At 44.9% G+C, this 19,902-nt stretch overlaps 1 protein-coding gene across 1 annotated transcript; it reads left to right on the top strand.

Moving 5' to 3' along the window:
- The first annotated feature begins 59 nt into the window (after nucleotides 1-59).
- On the top strand, nucleotides 60-17,424 carry SLC26A11 (solute carrier family 26 member 11). Its single transcript, XM_080993817.1, has 17 exons — nucleotides 60-157; nucleotides 1,490-1,850; nucleotides 2,366-2,558; nucleotides 3,611-3,696; nucleotides 5,267-5,346; nucleotides 6,188-6,330; nucleotides 7,421-7,596; nucleotides 9,176-9,248; nucleotides 10,434-10,484; nucleotides 10,717-10,777; nucleotides 12,010-12,065; nucleotides 12,189-12,329; nucleotides 14,144-14,271; nucleotides 14,704-14,809; nucleotides 15,559-15,692; nucleotides 16,311-16,383; nucleotides 16,884-17,424. The coding sequence occupies exons 2-17, from the start codon at nucleotides 1,659-1,661 to the stop codon at nucleotides 16,973-16,975; spliced, it is 1,785 nt and encodes a 594-aa protein (XP_080849943.1). The 5' UTR covers nucleotides 60-157; nucleotides 1,490-1,658; the 3' UTR covers nucleotides 16,976-17,424.
- The last annotated feature ends 2,478 nt before the right edge of the window (nucleotides 17,425-19,902 follow it).

Raw genomic sequence — 19,902 nt, 5'->3', positions numbered from 1 at the left:
TCGCCGGGCAGAGCGCGCGCCTCTCCCCTTCCCAGACTAAACGCCGCTGGGAAAAGGGCCAGCCGCCGCCTGGCTCCACCTCCGGATCACATGAGACGCCTCTGACCGGATCTGGGTTTTCCGTGCTCCTCGGTGCCTTCTGCCGGCGCTGCTTTGGGTGAGTCCAGCCTGGGAATTGGGGAAAAAAGCAGAAGGGGCCCTTCGACTACCAGGAGGAAGCTGTGACCCTGGAGCTCCTTTGTTTACGCAGCAGGAGCAAATAGACTCCTCTCCTTTTTTTTCCTGCTTTCGTTTTAAAAACCAGACAAGCCCTCTCTCTCCCTGCCGAGTCTGGTGATGGTGCCCCCTCCGCCCTGAAGAGTCCTAAGTAATTTCTGGTCTCGTACCTACTAACTGCTTTGGAGCATTGCTGTGGCTTAAGCTGAGGAGTAGTTTAGCCCCAGGCCCCGTTTTCGGTGCTGGCTCTAGAACGTGAGAGTGTAAACTCTGGGTATGCACAGAGTGTGTTTTCCTTGTCGCTGAATAGCCACAGGCCCCATACCTGTGGTTAGGGAAATGAGGCTTCTTGGTCAGAAAGGCGGGGCTTGCGAGGCTGCGCTTGAACTATATGGTTCTGTATTTGATGTTACCAACTATATATGTGTGTTAGAGCAGCTGCTTTAATCCAGGAGGAAAGGGCATTTACTCCTGGATGAGTTTCCTTTTGAAATAATACGTAAAGCGGCATGCAACATCTACAGCCCTAGTGTGTGTGCGCGTTCACTCAGAAATAAGCCCCTCTGCATTCAAAAGGGTTTACTTGCAAGCCAGTGCACCTAGGATCACCTCCCAAGTCATAAAAACAGCTTGAGCAGACATACTAAAAAGTTCCCCTCAAATAAACCCGTTGACTAGAACCCAGCTGTCCCCTGATGACACTGTTTACATGAAGTAACAACCACACAGTCCCTCCTCTTTTGCTAGGTCATGTCAGACCACACAAACTGAAGCATGCAGTCTGAGAGCTGTGCCCTCGGCTTCCAAGATATTATGGTGTGCACCCTTAGCGTGGGTGGGTGGTGCAGTTGCTTGGGTCAATAAGCTGTTTAGAGCTGGCTTTGCCCTCTTCGCTTCTTGAGGCAAAATGGAGATTCCTTAAGAATGGAGGGGAGAGTTGTCTGTTCTTCAGAAGCAAAGATTTACCTGCTTCCCAAGGAAGGCTGCCCATAGTTTGTCAAGCCCAGTGGTCATTCTTTGCTTTCCCATTATCATATTTTCCTGTGTTGTACTTCAGTTATCTTAGGGTACGTTAATTGGTTTTGTTTTGTATTCTTGTTTGTAGTTTTCCTCTTAAAACACGCCCATCACTTCTTGGGTTTGTTTTCGCAAACATGAATGAGAAGATTCCATAGCGATGTCTTTAGGTTTCAATACCCCATTAATATTTGAAATGAAGAACTGATTGAACGACTAGAACGGTGGGTGTCCTTTTTCTCCCTCTCTCCCCCAGGTATTATTATAAGCCTCCTATTGCCTGTTTGGGAGTCTTTCTGATGTGCCTCAGCAGTGACCTTCTCCTTTGTCTGCTCTCTTGACTTTGATATGCCTGCAAGCGGTTTTGATCATGAGTGGTGTGATGGGCCCCAAGTGAATTGGCCTGAACTACTGTGATTCCAGCCATGGCAGAGAGAAGCCATGAGTGTCGGGAACGATGCTACGGAATAATCCAGAAGAGGCTGCCGGTGCTAAAGTGGCTTCCCAAATATTCTCTACAATGGCTGCAGCTTGATCTCGTTGCTGGACTGACGGTGGGATTGACCGTTGTGCCACAAGCTCTTGCCTACGCTGCGTTGGCTGGCCTCCCAGTGCAGGTGAGGCTATTGACCCAGAAGCTTTAGTTGCCTTAGTGTAGCATCTATTGAATATTTCATTTTCTGTTTTTGCTTGAAAAATATAGATCGAATTCCAGAGGAAAGCAGCTTTAGAGTTAATGAGCTCCGAGAGTCTCTAGCAGACTGTGGCTGCCTGGAGTAAATCAAAGGTCAATGAGCGGGAATTACCAGTTCTCTGAAATACTTTTTACTGTTGTTTGATTCTGCTTCTTCCTGTTGTTCCAAGATAATAAATTCTCAGACACCCTCCTTTAAAAGTGTTTTGCCGAGTTATCAAGCAGACACCTTTTTGTTTCTTTCTCTCTATTCTTTTCATTTGATAAAAGTTTTGACACACACTGCAAGTTAAAATGTACACAGCACATATGTAAGACCTTTATGTATGACAAGGATTACACTTTCCTTAGCCATTCACAGCCTTTTTCTCCCTGATTCTGCTCTTCTTCCTACATCACTGCGATCAGTCTCTAATTGCCTCCCTCCCTCCCTTATAGTATGGCCTCTATTCCTCCTTCATGGGCTGCTTTGTCTACTGCCTCCTGGGGACATCGAAAGATGTGACACTGGGCCCGACAGCTATCATGTCGTTACTGGTTTCGTCCTACGCATTCCATGACCCTTCCTATGCCATCCTGCTCACCTTCCTCTCGGGCTGCATCCAGTTAGCTATGGGGCTGCTGCATCTTGGTAAGACCTGGCTGGTGCTATATTTGGTCAACTCAGTAGTCCCTCAAGCCTGTTTACGGCCAATAATAGCCAAACAGGGAGGCAGAACTGGAGAGATGACAGGGCAGATTATCACTGGTTGTGTACCACAAGATTCTGATAGTTGGAGCTGAACATAATGCTGTGACCGCAGCCCTCCGATAATTACAATACTATGACTTTAGATATCTACTCAAAAGTAAGTCCCATTGAGTTTGGTTTGAGTTTACTCCCAAATAAGAGGGTATATGATTGCAGTCTTAAGTCTCACAGCTCATTGAATTATAGTGATTTGTAATCCCACCTTGTTTCCTATAGATTATCTGTTACTATCCAAGGTTTTTGTTTTTCAGTGTGTGCACATGTATGTGTTTATTGCAAGAGAGTAATGTGCCCATTTTGTACATATTTGTTTTTAACCTTCATTTTTTTCAAACTTGGGGACTGGCAATATAAAACGCCTCAGAAGAAAATACTTAGAAAATTAAAAAGTATCATACATTCAGCTCATCTCTCTTTTCCTTGCTTAGTTCTGTAGCTGCAAGGACACTAGTTAAACTTGGGTTTCTGCCTTGTGCATTGAGGCAGCACTAGATGAGAACAGCCTGCCTCTTCCCAGCTTTGTCCAGCTGCCCCTGCTATTAGTGCTTGGGATCGGCAGGAAATGAAGGACCTGTGGCTCTAGGAAGGCAAGAGACAACCAAATGACAGACAAAAGTTTCCAGTGACTGTCAGAGCAATGCAGAAAGGAATCCAGTAGGCTCAATTCTGGTGTGGAGCATTAGGTGGCTCAAAGAGCACAGACCATAGACCCTTGTTGGCCAAACCAAAGCCAAATGAAGGATACTGGGGAGTGGGATACTGCAACTGCCTCTGTCTCGTTATGTGTGTGTTGGCATCCTTGATAAATGGATAGCTTTTGACTGAGGAGCTTGGTAGTTCTGAATGGACTGAATGGAGTATAATGTGTAGTGAAGTAAGTCCGTTGCGCCTGGTCTTTGTAAGGCTTAATAGGGATTCTTCATTCCTGGCAGGTTTCCTCCTGGACTTTATATCCTATCCTGTCATTAAAGGGTTTACTTCAGCTGCTGCAGTCACCATTGGCTTCAATCAAGTGAAGGTAAGGGGTTTTCTTCCCTCACTTGGCCTTTATCCAGCAATCCAGGTTCAGCAGTGACATTTCTTGCTTGTAAAACTCACCTGCCCATTCTGTAAGAATAGGATGGAGGCCAGGCTTGCCTGTTCAAGTAATTAGATTTCTCTAAAGGGCTTAAGGAGAGCTCTGTAGCGCTTATCAAGGGTGAAGCAGGCTGGCTCAAAAATGCTTGTTGATAAAACTTAGGAAAATTGCTCTGCCTTTATGTGAAGACTCTGGCAATTGTGAGAACCTGGAATTGTAACTATTTCACATGCTATACCCTCTGCCCTCTCTTTTCCTACCTTTTATGCAACATTCCATGGGATTAAGTCCTCTTCTACCTCCTCTGGGTTACAGGGTTTCCTGCTTCCCACCTGTTTTAAATTTATGGAACCTAAGGATTCTGTAAACACTAAATGGCAGCTGGCCGATCTGTTTAGCTAGCTGGGATCCCCTGTTTTGGCCACTGACAACCCCACTGATTTGCCTTCACAGCCCAGCAGCAAGTGTTAAGAGATTCATGCCACTGCCAGGCAAGAGATACCTGAAACAGAGACAAGTAACTAGGGCTTAACCAGCTTTTTTATGATCTCAGCTAATCATGGTGTTGGTTTATGAAGCAAAGAGGCCATGGACTGCCCAGAGTACTGAAACGGACAGTTATCTGGACATATTTATCCCACCTTCTGCTGCCATAGATTTGGGGCTTTTTTTGGATGTGTGAATGCTTGAACCGCCTACCATGTTCCAGCTAGTATCTTTAAAACGCTGTTCAGTCTGCTTCCTTTGTGGTTGGCCACAGTCAGCTATTCACAGGGGTGAGGGGCAGGCAGCAGCAGCAGATGATAGCAATCACTGGCTGAACTCCTTGTGTTTGCAACAACAGTTCATTTCAAGAAGTACCTTTGAAAGAGAAGCCCTCTGCTCTTTTTCTACAGAAGGCTTTTAAAGCAGTTAAGGTAGGCAAGAGGTAGCAAGCCTCCTCAGGTGAAAGACCATCTTTCGTTGTAGTATGGGCAAATAATTTAGCAGAGGTTGTCTGGACATCTCTTGATTTTTATTTTTGTGGATGGCAGAGACTTGGAAGTTTGTGTAACTGAGCACAGAAATATGATTTTATTCTTCACATACCTTGTCTTACTCGCTTACCCACAGAGTAAGGCAGTGTTGGCAGAAAAGAACAGAGCTCTTTATTTTTAGGATAAAGGTTCCAGGACAGCTATGTCCCTTTGTTGCTGGTAACATGGAGCACCTCAGAAATTATTTCCTAAAAGGAAACACAATAGGCCAAATAGAGTGTGGTGTGGTTATTGTTTGTTACTGTAGTATGTATTTTTGTGTTTTTATATTGTGAGCCACCCTGTCATCCTCGAATGAAGGGCAGTATAGAAATAAGAACAACACTTACAGAGACACAAGTATGCACTTTCTGCAGCTACATTGTAGTGTGTGTGTGTGTGTGTGTGTGTGTGAGAGAGAGAGAGAGAGAGAGAGCAGACACACTAACTTTTTTCATCATCCTGACTTGTGGCTTTAAAATGTGTTTACATAGACGCTCCTGGGCCTACAGAACATCCCACGCCAGTTTATCCTTCAGGTGTACTACACCTTCTGCAGAATTGGAGAGACAAGGTAAGTCTGTCCCTTGTTTATTTCTCTCTACAAGATCTTTAGTCTTCAAAAGTAGCAAGAATGATAAATAGAGAATCAGTACGTAGGATACCTCTGGGAATAATAGATACCCTTGGACCTCACAAGCAGTTTATTTTCTTGAATTTCCATGAGATTTGTAATAGTCATGCAACTTCACATCATTGGGGTGGTGTGTGGTATGGGATTCTGTGATGGAGCTGAAAAGTTGGGTGCTCTTACCAGAGAGCTGAGGGGGGCAGGGGTGAGCAAAGTCTTTTGCCTCATCCCTGAGAGCTAAAGGCTTTCTTTTATTTTTTGTAATGAAGGCTGAGGTGACTAGTCCTAAAATTATAGCAACTGAGAGGATCCTTGGCATATTGCCTTCCTGAGCTGTATGTTTTAATTGGGTGCACTTGTTGCATGTATTGCATTGAATGTCTCCAAGGTGCGCAGAGTTGGGCTTGCAGTTCTTGCACAAAGCTGAATCTGCCATATTATGCCTGTAGTCTATGAGCAACGATGCTAAATGTGGATGTACCTCTTGGAAGAATGAATGAAAGTGGATCTGGATGTAACTTTTCAGGTCCTCAAATCTTGCATCTTTCCCACAGCCAATTAAGAATCTGTCAGGGAAGTTTTAATTTGGGCTAAGGAGAGGCTCATACATTTATGTGGTGAGTGCTAAGCTGGCTGTTATGTTCCTCATGCACAGATCCATTGGCTCAGTAGGAAGGGACCATTTTCAGGAAGCAGATGTGATGGAGGCCACTTTTTTGGTTTCTCCCCTTGTTTTAGTGAGGCCCCTTTCAATTCAGCTATGATTGTTATAACTTATATGCAGGGTTGCGGATGCTGTTCTTGGGCTGTTCTGCTTGACAGCACTTACGGGGCTACAACAAATGAAAGAGAGCATCCCTAAGGCCAACCGGATGGAACCGTTGTCTGTCAGGATCAGCCAGCTTGTTGTCTGGACAACAGCTACAGGTTTGTCTATCCTACCCTACTAGCTAGGCTTTTTTAGCACTTTGCTTTCACAGCTTGGTGTGCTGTAATGTATGTTGAATTATCTGTCTTATTTTCTCATTGGTAAAGTGTCTTGACTTTACCGAATTGTGTAAAGTGGTGTGATGGCTAAGAGTGGTTTAGTTGCTTAGGAAATAAAAAATAGGTTGCAGTCCTGCGAGGGAAGGGAGTATTGTCAGTTTGGCTGGATTTAAAAATCTCACATGAAGGATGGCTGAGTACTGAGAAGCTGGGTGGAGGAAGCCGTTCAGGCACCTGGGGCGGAGTGAGCTGCCCATAGGGGCGGGGCACACCGCGGGGCCTCTGGAGTCTGCTTGCCTCCTCCCACTTAGCTGCCCTACAGCCGGGGGGGGGGGAGGCAGCGGGCGGACCGTTTGGGCAGTGTGGAGCCTGCGTGCGCCCAAGCCTCCCAGGAGAGACACTGCAGGCCCTGCAGTGAGTGCCACCCAGCATTTTGTCACCCCTCTCAGTTGTAACACCCGGGGTGGCCCGCACCCTTTCCTCTGCCCCTGCTGAGAAGTGGTCCTGCAGATAAACTGAGTGAGAGCCAAGGATCAAAGAGGCTGCAGGAAAGGTAGGCAGTGGAGAGAGAAAGAGCATTACTAAGAAAGAATGTTTGGAGAATTGGTGGGGAGAAGATAGATAGAGGATACAAGAGGTTCTTCTAAACCTCATGAGAAAGTTGAGGTTTTTCCTAATTGCATTTTCAGACTGTGGAAACAAAATTTATTTACCTTCGAATTTATATTGCAAATTCTCTCCATAATTTTTAAAAACATGGGAGCTGTCACCAGAAGCTGCCTATACGCTTTGGGGTCTCTCTCCACCTCGCAGATATTAAAACTTGGTGGTAATCTAAGCATGGGGAACCCCCACTCTTCATGTATTGGGTCTCTACACCAAATGGTTAGGCAGGAGTGTATTCATGGCCTAATAAGAGATTTGCCCTTGTTGCTTATGGCCTTAACTATCCTCTATGTCTACCATTTATGCTCACCGTTGGGTAGTGGATGACGGCTTTGCTATAAGAGTCTCACTCTCTTCCTTGCAGTCCGTAATGCTCTTGTGGTCCTGTTTGCTGGTCTCGTGGCCTACTCCTTCCAGGTAACAGGCTCCCAGCCCTTCACCCTCACAGGGGTTACGCCCCAGGGACTCCCATCCTTCCAGCTGCCACCGTTCTCCGAGGTCACACCCAATGGAACCATCTCCTTTGGAGGGATGGTGCAGGTGGGTATTTCAGTTGTTGCCATAGGTTTATATGCCGATATAACACCCTGTTTTGTAGTTAACACCCCCCAAAAAACCCCAAGGCAGTTCACAACAATAATTACAATTAAAACTACAGCCAATTTAGTTATGAATACAGCTAGAAAGAAATAATTGACAGCAACATTTTAACACAATCCTCTGAATGTGGTAAGAAGAGGTATTTAGATAAATATAGGTTTTTAAAACCCTTCCTAGCAACAACAAAATATAAGAATTTAATCTGAATATCTACTTCAAATTCAAATCAATCCTCTCTCTCCTATAAAGCCAGAAAAAATCCTTTTGAGTTGTTGCTTGGAATCTACATAGAATTGCTCTACAGCTCTTCTTTTCTTTCTTTGGGTATTTTCATGTGCACAGAGAAAGTAATCCTTTCTGTCCCTATACTAAATTGAGCAGCACATGAAGCCTGCAGTCCTTTGCATTTGTGCATCTCTGTGCTGGTGGAAGCTAGCACTGTACTCCTCTGCTCAGTTCTTGCGATCTTTGAAGGTGTTCAATCTTTTAATTCTGGTCGCTGGAAATGATGGAAAGGAAGCAACTAATTTATTCTTTCCTGGACCTACCATACTATGGTATGTTACATGATTCAGACTGAATCAGCTGATCTTTGTTTTTAAATTGTTATGCTTTTATTGTATGTGTGATGGGACGATGAGCTGCTTGTGTGTAAAATCCAAGTCCCTCAGAGTTTGGTCAAGTTTGCAAACCTCTGTCTGTAACAGAGCCCCTTAAACATGGCTCCGTCAGTCGCTGGCAGATTCCGACAGTGGTTGCTTTCGGAATCACTTCCAACATAAAAGCTCCTTAACGGAAACACGTCTTCTGGACTCTCTGCGTGACAGTTTCCGGCGAGGAGTGGGTGTCCCTACAGGAGGTCCTGAAACCTCCCCACTGTTTTCGCTGGAAGTGTCTCTGAGCCATCCCTCCAGCTCACTTTCCCTCAGCTCACCTCCTCTCCCCCTACTGGTTCCCTCTTCAGCTGCTGAGTCTCTCCCAACCTGTGTGAGCCCTTTCACCTCCCTTCCTTCCGATGGCAGTTCCCTGACAGTATGGTATTGTTATTGTTGTATAACACTTTGATATATTTTTATGACATGGTGTTATATAAATAGCTCTATAAATAAGCAAATAAACCACAAGATTATTGCGTTGCTTTGCATAAGCTGCCTCGCAGAGTTGTTGAGGCAACATCGAAGGAGTTTTAAAGGTGTCCTATAAATTTCATATACAATAATAGAAAATTATTAGGTAAAGTTTATGTGAATTAAACTATTTCCCATTCTCTTGTGCTGAGGCGGTGCCTTCCTTGGAAACCATAATTGACGGTAAGCACGCAGCTGTCTAAAACTGGTAGTTTTTGAGTGAATAGCCTGAACTATGGGTAGACTCCTGTGTTGTCCAGTGTTTGTTGATCAGATGCCATGGTAAGAATACTGAGATGCCATCCTATGTTTGCTGCAAGCTTCATTTGTTGGGCACAAGTGACCTTTGTAGTAGAATTAAGCCATCCTCTCTCTTTTCTCCCCCATTACAGAAAATGGGAGCTGGTCTGGCTGTGGTGCCTCTGATGGGACTTCTGGAGACGGTTGCTATTGCCAAAGCTTTTGGTATGGGGCCTCAAATCTTTCAGCTTCTCTAGGCATTGAGTCAAGGGGAAAATTCACATGGCAGCTAATGGGATTTGGGTTTGGGAAAACCTGTTGCCTTCTAAGGACTGTATACTTGTAGGGAGGAGGGAGTGATGATAAATTTAGCTGCAACATTATATCCTACTTGTTACCTAGCCAATAATGACCCCTTAACACCCAGCGATGTGGAAATTACCTGTTTCCATTTGACATACCGTATATACTTGAGTATAAGCCGACTTTTTCAGCACATTTTTTATGCTGAAAAAGCCTCCCTCGGCTTATGCTCGAGTGATTGTTCTTTCAGGCTGCTCCTTCCTCCTCCCCTGCCTTTGCTTTCCTCTGCCACTGCCGCCACCAGCCTCTGCCTCTTGGCAGCACCCTAAGTAGGCAGGGGGTCGGGAGGGGCTGGAGGGGAGAGAGAAGCCCCCTCTGCCGCATGCGCACACATGCATTCCAACCCACCAGGAGGTTTGTGGTGTGGTGAACCGGCTTATGCTCGAGTTAGTAAGTTTCCCCAGTTTTTTGTGGTAAAATTAGGTGTCTCGGCTTATATTTGGGTCGGCTTATATTTGAGTATATACGGTAATCCCACAGAGAGGAGTGCTGTGGTTGACTGCCCCAGTAGAACTGATTGCATGGGTCCCATCCAGTGGGCACTGTGAGATGGCATCCCATCCCCACCTAGGTGTTCTTCACTCTCTCTGTCTCTTTCCGAACCATGGATTAAAGCAGGGATGGAAACCCTGTGGCTGTCTTGGTGTTACTGGACTACAAATCCCATTATCCCTGACCATTGGCCATGCTGCCCGGAGTTTACGGGAGTTCAAATCCAACAGTGTTCAGAGGACCACGGGTTTCCCATCCATGGATTAAAATTAGGGAAATTCCTTAACCTAAAAATATTCCCTGAGTAAGATTCCTTTACCTAGAAAGGCAAAAAGAATAACTTTGTTCAGGTAGTAGAACTCTCAGTAGAAAAGAGATTGCAGGGAGCAGAAAACCACAATTTGGCTTCTGCTAGGTGGATCCAGGCCCCTTTCCACCCCTGTATTTCTTGTTCCACATTTGCAGCGACTTGTGGAGCTTTTACCCATTAAGAACACCAGTATTTCTAGGTTTCTCGGTGTTAACATGTGTTCTCGATTTCCCTTTTCATTCTAGCCTCTCAAAATAACTACCAAATTGACCCCAACCAGGAGCTGTTGGCCATGGGTAAGATTTTTGCACGAACGGATTGGATGCTGTTGGCTGGGTGGGATTGAGCCCTTCCACTTTGGAGTTGGGGATGAGCCTGGGAAGGAAGAGCCGAAATTCCCATACAGGAAAATGGCTTTATTTCCATATATTGTTTGAAGCGTTCCTGGTTCTTCCCTAAGCCAAAGAAGCAGGACTCCACATCTTTTCTGCCTGTGTTCCTTAACCTCTCTCCCTCTGTGGCCTCCAGGTTTCACCAACTTCCTAGGATCCTTCATTTCATCCTTTCCTGTCACAGGCAGCTTTGGCCGGTGAGTGGCTCCTATTGTGGATGATACTTAGCTGCCCAGTGGCTCAGCTTAAATAGTAGTGCTGGTTGCATGTGCAGAAATAGTAGTGCAAGGGCATGTGCAAAATCATTTGCTATGGACTCATTTTTCCCACTTGCATAACGGATATGCAATTTGGGCTCCCTTTATGTTTTTACTGTATGGGTTTTATTTTGTTTTTTTATTGACGTATATTGCAGTCCATTTCAAGAGACCACTAGGGTTAGTTTAAGTGGAGTACCGTATTTTTTGCTCTATAAGACTCACTTTTTCCCTCCTAAAAAGTAAGGGGAAATGTGTGTGCGTCCTATGGAGCGAATGCAGGCTGCGCAGCTATCCCAGAAGCCAGAACAGCAAGAGGGATCGCTGCTTTCGCTGCACAGTGATCCCTCTTGTTGTTCTGGCTTCTGAGATTCAGAATATTTTTTTTCTTGTTTTCCTCCTCCAAAAACTAGGTGCGTCTTATGGTCTGCTGCGTCTTATAGAGCGAAAAATACAGTATATAACATCTTCACATAAATAATGAGAAGTGCAGGCTGCAGGTAATGCTTGAGACCGAATCCGAGGTTTGCTAGCCGTTCATCCCTCTCGGTGGTGTCTAGAAAGATGCCCTTGTTGCAAAAGAGCTGGGCGGATAATCCATACTGATAAATAAGTATTTGCTTGTGTGGGGCAGTGTGTGAAGTACTGTATTGTCCCCAATATAAGCCATACCAGCAAATAAGCCACACATTTAAAATTCAAGGGGAAAAAAGAAAAAAAGACAATACCCGAATATAAACATGTGTGTCTGTCTGAGGCACTTTCTCACACGCTCAAGGCATCCAGGCACCGCTGGAGAGAAAGACGGAGGGAGGGGGAGAGCAAACTTGGGCCGCTCATGAGGGGAAGTTGATCTCTTTCCCCTCATGTACAACGCCCGCCTTGCTCCGCTCACTTGTGGCCCCACTTCTTAGATTCTTCCCCACCACCCTCTACCTCATGGGCTGCTGTGGTTTGACCACAGCAATTTTTGTAAGGTCGCAAATTTAAGTCGCACTTTAACTTTCCACGGTCAGAATTGGGGGGGGGGGGTAGTGTGGCTTATATTCGGGCTAATACGGTAATCATTAGCTCTTGTTGTCTCTAGGCTGACTACAGTCCCTTAAATGGGTCTAGGAAAGTGAAGGGGCTGTTTTCTGTTCTCGTAACCGCAAAGCTTGTTTATGTTGCAGGACAGCAGTGAATGCGCAGACAGGTGTCTGTACTCCTGCCGGAGGTCTAATCACAGGTAGGAGCTAGAAGGATGTCTTTGTGCCTGCTGTATCCGAGTGGGGATACAGAACTCTGAGGGGCTCACTGTGCTATTTTAATGCCACCCTTGTTTACTCACTTTTCCTTGTTTGCTCCATAGGGGTCCTGGTGCTACTGTCTCTGGCCTTCCTTACCTCTGTCTTCTTCTACATTCCCAAGGCTGCACTGGCAGCTGTCATCATCTGTGCTGTGGCTCCTATGTTTGATGCCAGGATCTTCTACACGTTATGGCAGGTTAAAAGTATGAGCATGAATGTGTCCTCTTCTTTCCAGAGCTGAAAAGTCGGGGATCCTGTACTGTTTTCCTAACAATAATGGACCCGGTTAGAATTCATTAAAATGTGCTGTGCAGTTCATATGACTTTAACAAAAGTATCATTCATAAATTTAATTTTCTGACTTTCTAATTTTTTAATAATTTGCACTAAAAGCCACACCTTATTTTTCTCTGCCCTCCCCCCCCCCCCATTTTTAGCAGCAGATTTAGAGTTCTGCAAATCTAAGGAGTTTTGAGTTGATATTCATAACTTTTCAAATGCTTAGAGCATTTTTGGATGTGGTGTTCAGAGTTCTTGGATAGGCTGCTTTCAAGTAGTAACGCTGAAGCAGAGCAACGTAGGTTGTTGTAAATATATAAAACAGAGAATGTTTCCTCATTCTTGTAACTTTTCTGGCTCTGTGAACAGGAATTGAGAATCCTGTTTCATAGATACTTCTGGGAAATCATATATTCCTCACTCCATGATCTCCCATGGTAGTACCCCCTGAATTTGAAATATCTCTCTATGATGTCCCTTTCACATTTAAACAAAAGAATATTATCTTCTTGGTTATGGAAAGTTACCAACTTAAAGGATGCTGGCATCTGCTGGACAAATGGAGTATCTACCAAAGTCTAGTGTGTTTCCAAAAGCAGAAATAAATAGCTATACTTTCCTTTCAGAACCAATGTCCAGCTTTTCATCAGCACAAAACTGCCTGTTGATGTTTTTCTCTTTGTCCAGAAACGTGACAAAAAGAATGTAAAGAGACCACTTATTTGATGAAGCACAGGTTAAAAAATAAAATGAAATTCTCTATATGCTAGCTGAAACTAACCCCATCAAACCCTTGCAGTCTGAGGTATACCATAGTGAAAATGGAATTGGGGTGTTCTTTATTTTGAATTAGTTCACCCAGAAGACTATTTACCCCTGGCTCTGCCAATCACTGGCTCTGGCTCCACCCACTGCCAGCATGCAGCCCTTCACAGACTAGCCCTGAGGGGAATGTGGTTCCCGGTAGGAAATAAAGCTGTCTAGCCCATTTTTATGATATGGGATGGGTTCTGGTTTAGTTAATTATATACAGCAATAATGTGACGGGAAAGGTCTCCCTTACAAACACACCCAGCTCACCCTGAGCTTATTGGTTTATGCTACAGCATGGGCTCTGATTTGGTTAATGGTATATCTCTATGAGTCTAGAGTTGTTGCGGGGTGGAGAGGGTACAAGTCTAAATAGAACATTGCATTATATGACCTCCTAGTTGCCTCAGTCCCATCACTAATGAGGTAAAATCTCTTGGTGACATCTTCGTTGGTAAGAAGCAACTATTTAATGGCCTTGGCCCAGTATACCTGAAGGAGCATCTCCACCCCCAGTGTTCAGCCCGGACACTGAGGTCTAGCTCCAAGGGTCTTCTGGCAGTTCCCTCACTGCAAAAAGTGAGGTTACAGGGAACCAGGCAGAGGGCCTTCTCGGTAGTGGCACCTGCCCTGTGGAACGCCCTCCCATCAGATGTCAAGGAAATAAACAACTATCTGACTTTTAGAAGACACCTGAAGGCAGCCCTGCTTAGGGAAGTTTTTAATATTCTGTTGGGAGCTGCACAGAGAGGCTGGGGAAACCCAGCTGGATGGGCAGGGTATAAATAAATTATTATTATTATTATTATTATTAATTTTATTTTGCTGTTCTTTTCTCTCCTTCACTGTGCTCTGCGGCAGCCATCTTGCTGCAGGACTGGAAAAGTCTGAGTCCTACATAGTCATTCCCCTCCCCCTTCTCCCTCAGGGCTGGACCTGGTGCCGCTGTGTGTAACCTTCTTCTTCTGCTTCTGGGAGGTGCAGTATGGAATCATAGCAGGCGTGCTGGTCTCAGGTATTCTCCTGCTATACCCCATTGCCAGGCCACGGATAAAGGTTTGTTATGATCCCACTGAGTCAGAATGCAAGAGCTTAGGAGGGAAACCCATAAAACACAGAACAGGTTTACTGTAGTACAGCTCTAATATTTGAGATACTGCAATAGCAAATAAATAAATCATCTTTTGTATCCAATAGCTACAACTTGCTCGTGACCCTCTTGAAGTGTGAAACTGGAGAGTGGTTGCCTTGTGCAATGCACAGTGAAGAAGGCAGCATTTTTAAATATACATTTACATCCCACTCCTCATCTCCCAATCATTTTTTCCCATATGGCTGAAATATCTAATATAGGCAATAGGTGTTGCACGTCCCTTCGCTATGAGAGCCTCTGGGGCATGTTTCCTTTGGCTTTCAAGAAAGGAAGGGGGGAAATTGCTGAACAGTAACAAAGCCTCATCCTGTTTTCCTCACGGCACTTTCTGGCAGGTCCTGGAGCATGAGCAGGAGACACTATTTATACAGCCTGCCGGTGGCCTGTATTTCCCAGCCATTGAGTTCCTGAGGGATACAGTGCGCAAACGGACTCAGTCAGGTAAAATGAAGAACGGAAAGCTCCTGGTGTGGTGCTGGCTGTGAGGAACTGAACTGGCTCCAGAAGTAAAGGCCTCTTGCCATCTGAACAAAAGGACCAAACCGCTTGGGGCAATAATATTTGCATAGAATTGCACCTTAGGGACACAAGTGTTGTTCTGAGGAGATGATGATCTGTTCAAGAGGAACTAATATTCCTGGCCCTACGGGTGCCTCTGGGGAAAAAAGAAGTGAGGTCTATGCTTGAGCCCCTCACCCCACCCATGAATTCCAGTAAGGAAACAAACTCCACCCTCTCGTAATTTGGCATAGGGAGATACAGCTTGTTCCAAATGTGGGAGAATTCTGAATTGCCTCTCTTCGACCCAAAGTGATAAAGCAGGCAACATGGGGCTACCAGCACTTTAGGATTCCAGCTGTTCTGGGAGTTCATGGCGCCAGTAACCTGCCATGCTGCATTTTGACAGTAGTGAAGGTGGAAGCAGGAATTTGTTAATGGTGCTATATGTTAATGGTACTTAGTTCCTACCTGCTGCCAGATAAAGAGGAATGATCCAAGTCTCAGGATATCCTGTTTTCTCTTAACACACCAGCTGTGGGGAGGACTAGTGCAGCCCAAGTGTCAAAGAAGCTTGTAGTTAGTGGGGTCATGGCTTGAAACTGACCACCGGCCAGAACTCTCTTGGTATGAGTAGCTGCCCTGTCTGCGTTTGCCCTTTCTTGAGCACGCTGTTTCTCGATTACCTTCAGAGTCTCGACTGTGCAACATCATTCTGGACTGCACCCACGTCAGCAGCATTGATTACACAGCAGTACTGGGCCTGTCTGAGCTGCTCCAGGAATTGCAGCATAGGAAACTCTCTCTGGTGTTTATTGGCTTGCAGGTAGGTGGGGGAGAACTGCAACCTCAGAGGAGCAATCACACACTGTGGCTGGATTTTGTGAAACAAGCTGAGCAGGCTTAAGACCCAGTACTCATCATTATGGGGATGGGCACTGTTTAGCAGTAGAGTTTGTTGCTTTGCATGTAGCAAGTACCAGGTTCAATCCCTGGCATCTGTCTGTCTGTCTGTCTGTCTGTCTGTCTCTGTCTCTTTAAAGGATATTGGGAGCTTAGCTTGAGATCTTGGAGAGTTACTGCCATTCAGAGTAGACAACACTAGGTTAAATTAACCACTTATCTGATTCTACAATAAGTTTCTAAAAACATGAAGTATCCAACATCTTCCTCTAAGTACAGCCCACCTATTTAAAAAAAAAAGGGGGGGTCTATTGTGCCTGGATCAATGTGTTCCATAAATATCAGCCAGAGGATCCTTTTAACCAGAGATGTAAGGGTCAGGACATATAAAAGCTTGGATGTAACTCTACCTTTCAGGAGTGGACCATTTCCATCCATCCAGGGTCCTTCTGGTCTTTGAGATCTTCAGGGGCTTCCCTGAATGCTTTGGGACAAGTTGGAATATGACTGACCAATTCTTCCTTATCATTCCTTTCCACAGACACAGGTTCTCCAAGTCTTCCTGGCTGCTGGTCTGGAAGGATTCCATCATTTCCCCAACCTGAAGGATGCAGGTGAGCAGTGTCAGGCATTTCTATCCAGCTGGGGCCACGATGGCCATCTTGTGCCAGTGTCCTTGTAATAATGGTTGGTGTCCTGGAACTACCTGGTGCCTCTTAGTCCTGTAGCCAGTGGCAAAGGTCGGAATGACCACCTGCTTCCTTCTGCAGCACCAAGACAATGGGCATTTGGGGCAGAGTTCCTTTTGGTGGGAGGTGGAATGGGGATCCCTGCATCTCTTTAATCTCTGATGAATATGGCTAGTCTCACTTTTCCTTTATCATGGCTTTCATCCCATGAGGGAAGGCTGTAACCTCTGGCCAACATCATTCCCTTGCTTCTGCACTTTCCCACAAGCATTAAGCCTTTTGAAGGAATGTCTTGTTGGTCTTCATGGAACCTCATCCCCCATTTCTCTTTTTTAAAATCACAGGTGGGATTTGACTTGTTAAAACATAAAATGAATCACAGTCTTAACAAAATGCATCTTTCCCCGCTTTTGTCTTTTCTGCAGAGAAGAGCCTTGAAGAGGAACTGAGCCATGCCGGTGAAGCCTTGTTGGATGGCAGTGACAGCATACTGCCAACATCTGGGATCATCCAGTGAGGATACAGAAGTAATAGATGCCTGTGACCAAACAATAGAAGTGACCTAGGCTTGACAGTGAAGCTTGCGGGCCATGAACATTTTGGAGCGCAAACATTAGGGGGGCAGATGTTCTGTACCCTTATTCGTGCATTTTCAGACATTACACAACTTGAATTCAGAAGTTGTTCACACTCCGGGACTGTTCAGTGTGAAGAATAATAACCTCTTTACCTCCTTCAGGTGTATAAAACCCTGAATCTGTAAAAAGAAAAAAGCACAAGGTCACCCATTGTTTCAGAACTCTGGGGCAGCAGAATTGAAATAACCATGGGATCTTGGGGCTTCTAGATTGAAGGATGGTTACCTTTGATAATTTCTAATGTACATTGGATTTGAGTGGCATACTTAAGGGAACACTAATAAGGAAAGGGAATTAAGAAAATAAAGCACTTTTTAAAAAATGGAAATATGCTAGGGTGAATGAGACCCGTCTCTGTGGTGTACATCGTGAACTAGGAGTATTTCAGTTGTGTGTGATCCATAAAGATTCAAGGATTATCCTCTCCCACATAGCTATAACATCCCCATGGGTTTTATTGGCCACTAAGCTGACATAACACACTATGATTGGTGCTTCCATTGGCAGCATTGCAAGTGGAATGAGGAACCAGAGTGTAGCTCTAATCTTTCACTAGGGAAAGAACAGTGCAAGTTTTAAGAGTAATTTCTTCTTCCCACCACTGTGACTTCCGAATGGTCCACTGGAGCTCACCAATGTGTTGCAGGAGAGACTCCAAGCTGAGAGAAGGTAGTTTAGCTCATGGGTTTTCAGAAGTTTGATCTCTTGGGTCAGGGCTTGAAATCTGACCAGTTGGTCCTAACCAGAATTCTATTGGCAAAAATAGCTACAACTTAATTGAGTACACAGCTTGCCTTCAGCATCTCCACTGCTCAGTATTGTTGTGGATTGCACCCATGTGAACTGGTCTTCTTGGTGGTAATGTTGGTCTGAGCATCACTCTGATCTTTATGGGCTGAGAACTGCAACATAAGAGGGACACACAGATTTCACTTGGGCTAGGTCAGTGTTCTGTGGTCTTCATTTTGGTTTTTTCTGGTGGCAGCAGCAATGCAAAGAACAGTAGCTAGAAGTCCTTGGAAAAAACATTCTAATTAAACCCTTCCCAAGAGCAGTCGGAAGAGGATCTTCATGTACCTCCTGCTGTGCCTGAGACCTTTGCATGGCAGTTGTTTTGAAAAATAGTTTCCATTTTCAGTTTGCAGGAATTAGGAATCCTTGTGACTTTCAATAAAACGAAACTTAAGCAGGGAGTTTCAGATAATATTTACAACCCTGCACAATGAGGAAGTGACTAAGCGAAGCATAAAGTGAAACGTAAAAACAATTCATTATTGTTCCATTGTATTAATTTTTTTCATATTACCTAAGAGTGTGAGTATACATAGATGTTGATTTATATTATCCAGCCTTTATGTGCATGGTTCTATAGGCTGGTGCGGAACCCCCCCAACCCCTCCCCCTAGAAATTAACAAATGGTAGGATTTTGATTATATGGGATACAAAGGGAGAATACAAGCTACAGGGGAATTCTTGGGCTAGCCTATGCAGCATGACCTGGCCAAGCTAAGAAACAATACAGGGCCACTGGCAATGCAAGAAAACCCCATCCCTCTGCCCTGAGGTATGAACAGAGACAGGATTTGGAAGGCTGCCAGGGTACAAGTGTGATGTCACAAGACGTTTTGGGGCCTTTGGCACAAGATTTCAGATAGGTGAAAAGGCAGAGTGATCTTGGCTGGCTGGCTGAAGGCAGGTGGTGAGAGATTCCTTTGACTCCACTGCTATGGAGAACAAGCCCCTCTTAAGATGACCATGCTGTAAGATCTGTACACCCTCTATGTCAGGCATGGCCAAACTTGGCCCTCCAGCTGTTTGGAGACTACAACTCCCATTTTGTTGTTGTTTAGTCGTGTCCGACTCTTCATGACCCCATGGACCAGAGCACGCCAGGCACTTCTGTCTTCCACTGCCTCCCACAGTTTAGTCAAACTCATGCTGGTAGCTTCGAGAACACTATCCAACCATCTCGTACTCTGTCGTCCCATTCTCCTTGTGCCCTCCATCTTTCCCAACATCAGGGTCTTTTCCAGGGAGTCTTCTCTTCTCATGAGGTGGCCAAAGTATTAGAGTCTCAGCTTCAGGATCTGTCCTTCCAGTGAGCACTCAGGGCTGATTTCCTTCAGAATGGATAGATTTGAACTTCTTGCAGTCCATGGGACTCTCAAGAGTCTCCTCCAGCACCATAATTCAAAAGCATCAATTCTACGGCAATCAGCCTTCTTTATGGTCCAGCTCTCACTTCCATACATCACTACTGGGAAAACCATAGCTTTAACTATATGGACCTTTGTTGGCAAGGTGATGTCTCTGCTTTTTAAGATGCTGTCTAGGTTTGTCATTGCTTTTATGCCAAGAAGCAGGCGTCTTTTAATTTCATGGCTGCTGTCACCATCTGCAGTGATCATGGAGCCCAAGAAAGTAAAATCTATCCCTAGCTAAAAGGACCAGTGGTCAGGGATGATGGGAATTGTAGTCCCAAAACAGCACGGCCTGAAACAATACACTACTGTTTGGCTACAGCCTGTATTGGTTGCCTTCTTAATAATTTTTTTATCTATTAACCTGCCTGTGATAGTTGTCAGAATTACCACCTGTGCCTGTTTTGATACATGAGGCATTCTTCCCAAGTCTTACCTATACAGATTAATAGGATTAAGCCTTTACATAAACTTTGTGTCCTTGCACACCTTTTCATTCTGAGGTGATCTGAGGCTTCATCCCCTAATTTAGAATTTCTCCTGCATGCTCTTGTCAGCTACTGATATTTCTTCTGTGTTCAAAAATTTCTGTGTTTTAACTAGG

This window comes from Podarcis pityusensis (assembly GCF_964106645.2).
Source record: "Podarcis pityusensis genome assembly, chromosome: 2".
In the NCBI taxonomy this organism is placed as follows: domain Eukaryota; kingdom Metazoa; phylum Chordata; class Lepidosauria; order Squamata; family Lacertidae; genus Podarcis; species Podarcis pityusensis.
The sequence above is the reverse complement of the archived record's forward strand: the minus strand, read 5'-3'. Positions and strand labels throughout refer to the sequence as shown.

Excerpts from the sequence above, each read along its gene's own strand:
- SLC26A11 (XM_080993817.1), top strand. The coding sequence starts at position 1,659 with ATGGCAGAGAGAAGCCATGAGTGTCGGGAACGATGCTACGGAATAATC. Across the intron at positions 1,851-2,365 it reads TGGCTGGCCTCCCAGTGCAG|TATGGCCTCTATTCCTCCTT; the intron begins GTGAGGCTATTG and ends CCTCCCTTATAG. Across the intron at positions 5,347-6,187 it reads TGCAGAATTGGAGAGACAAG|GGTTGCGGATGCTGTTCTTG; the intron begins GTAAGTCTGTCC and ends ACTTATATGCAG.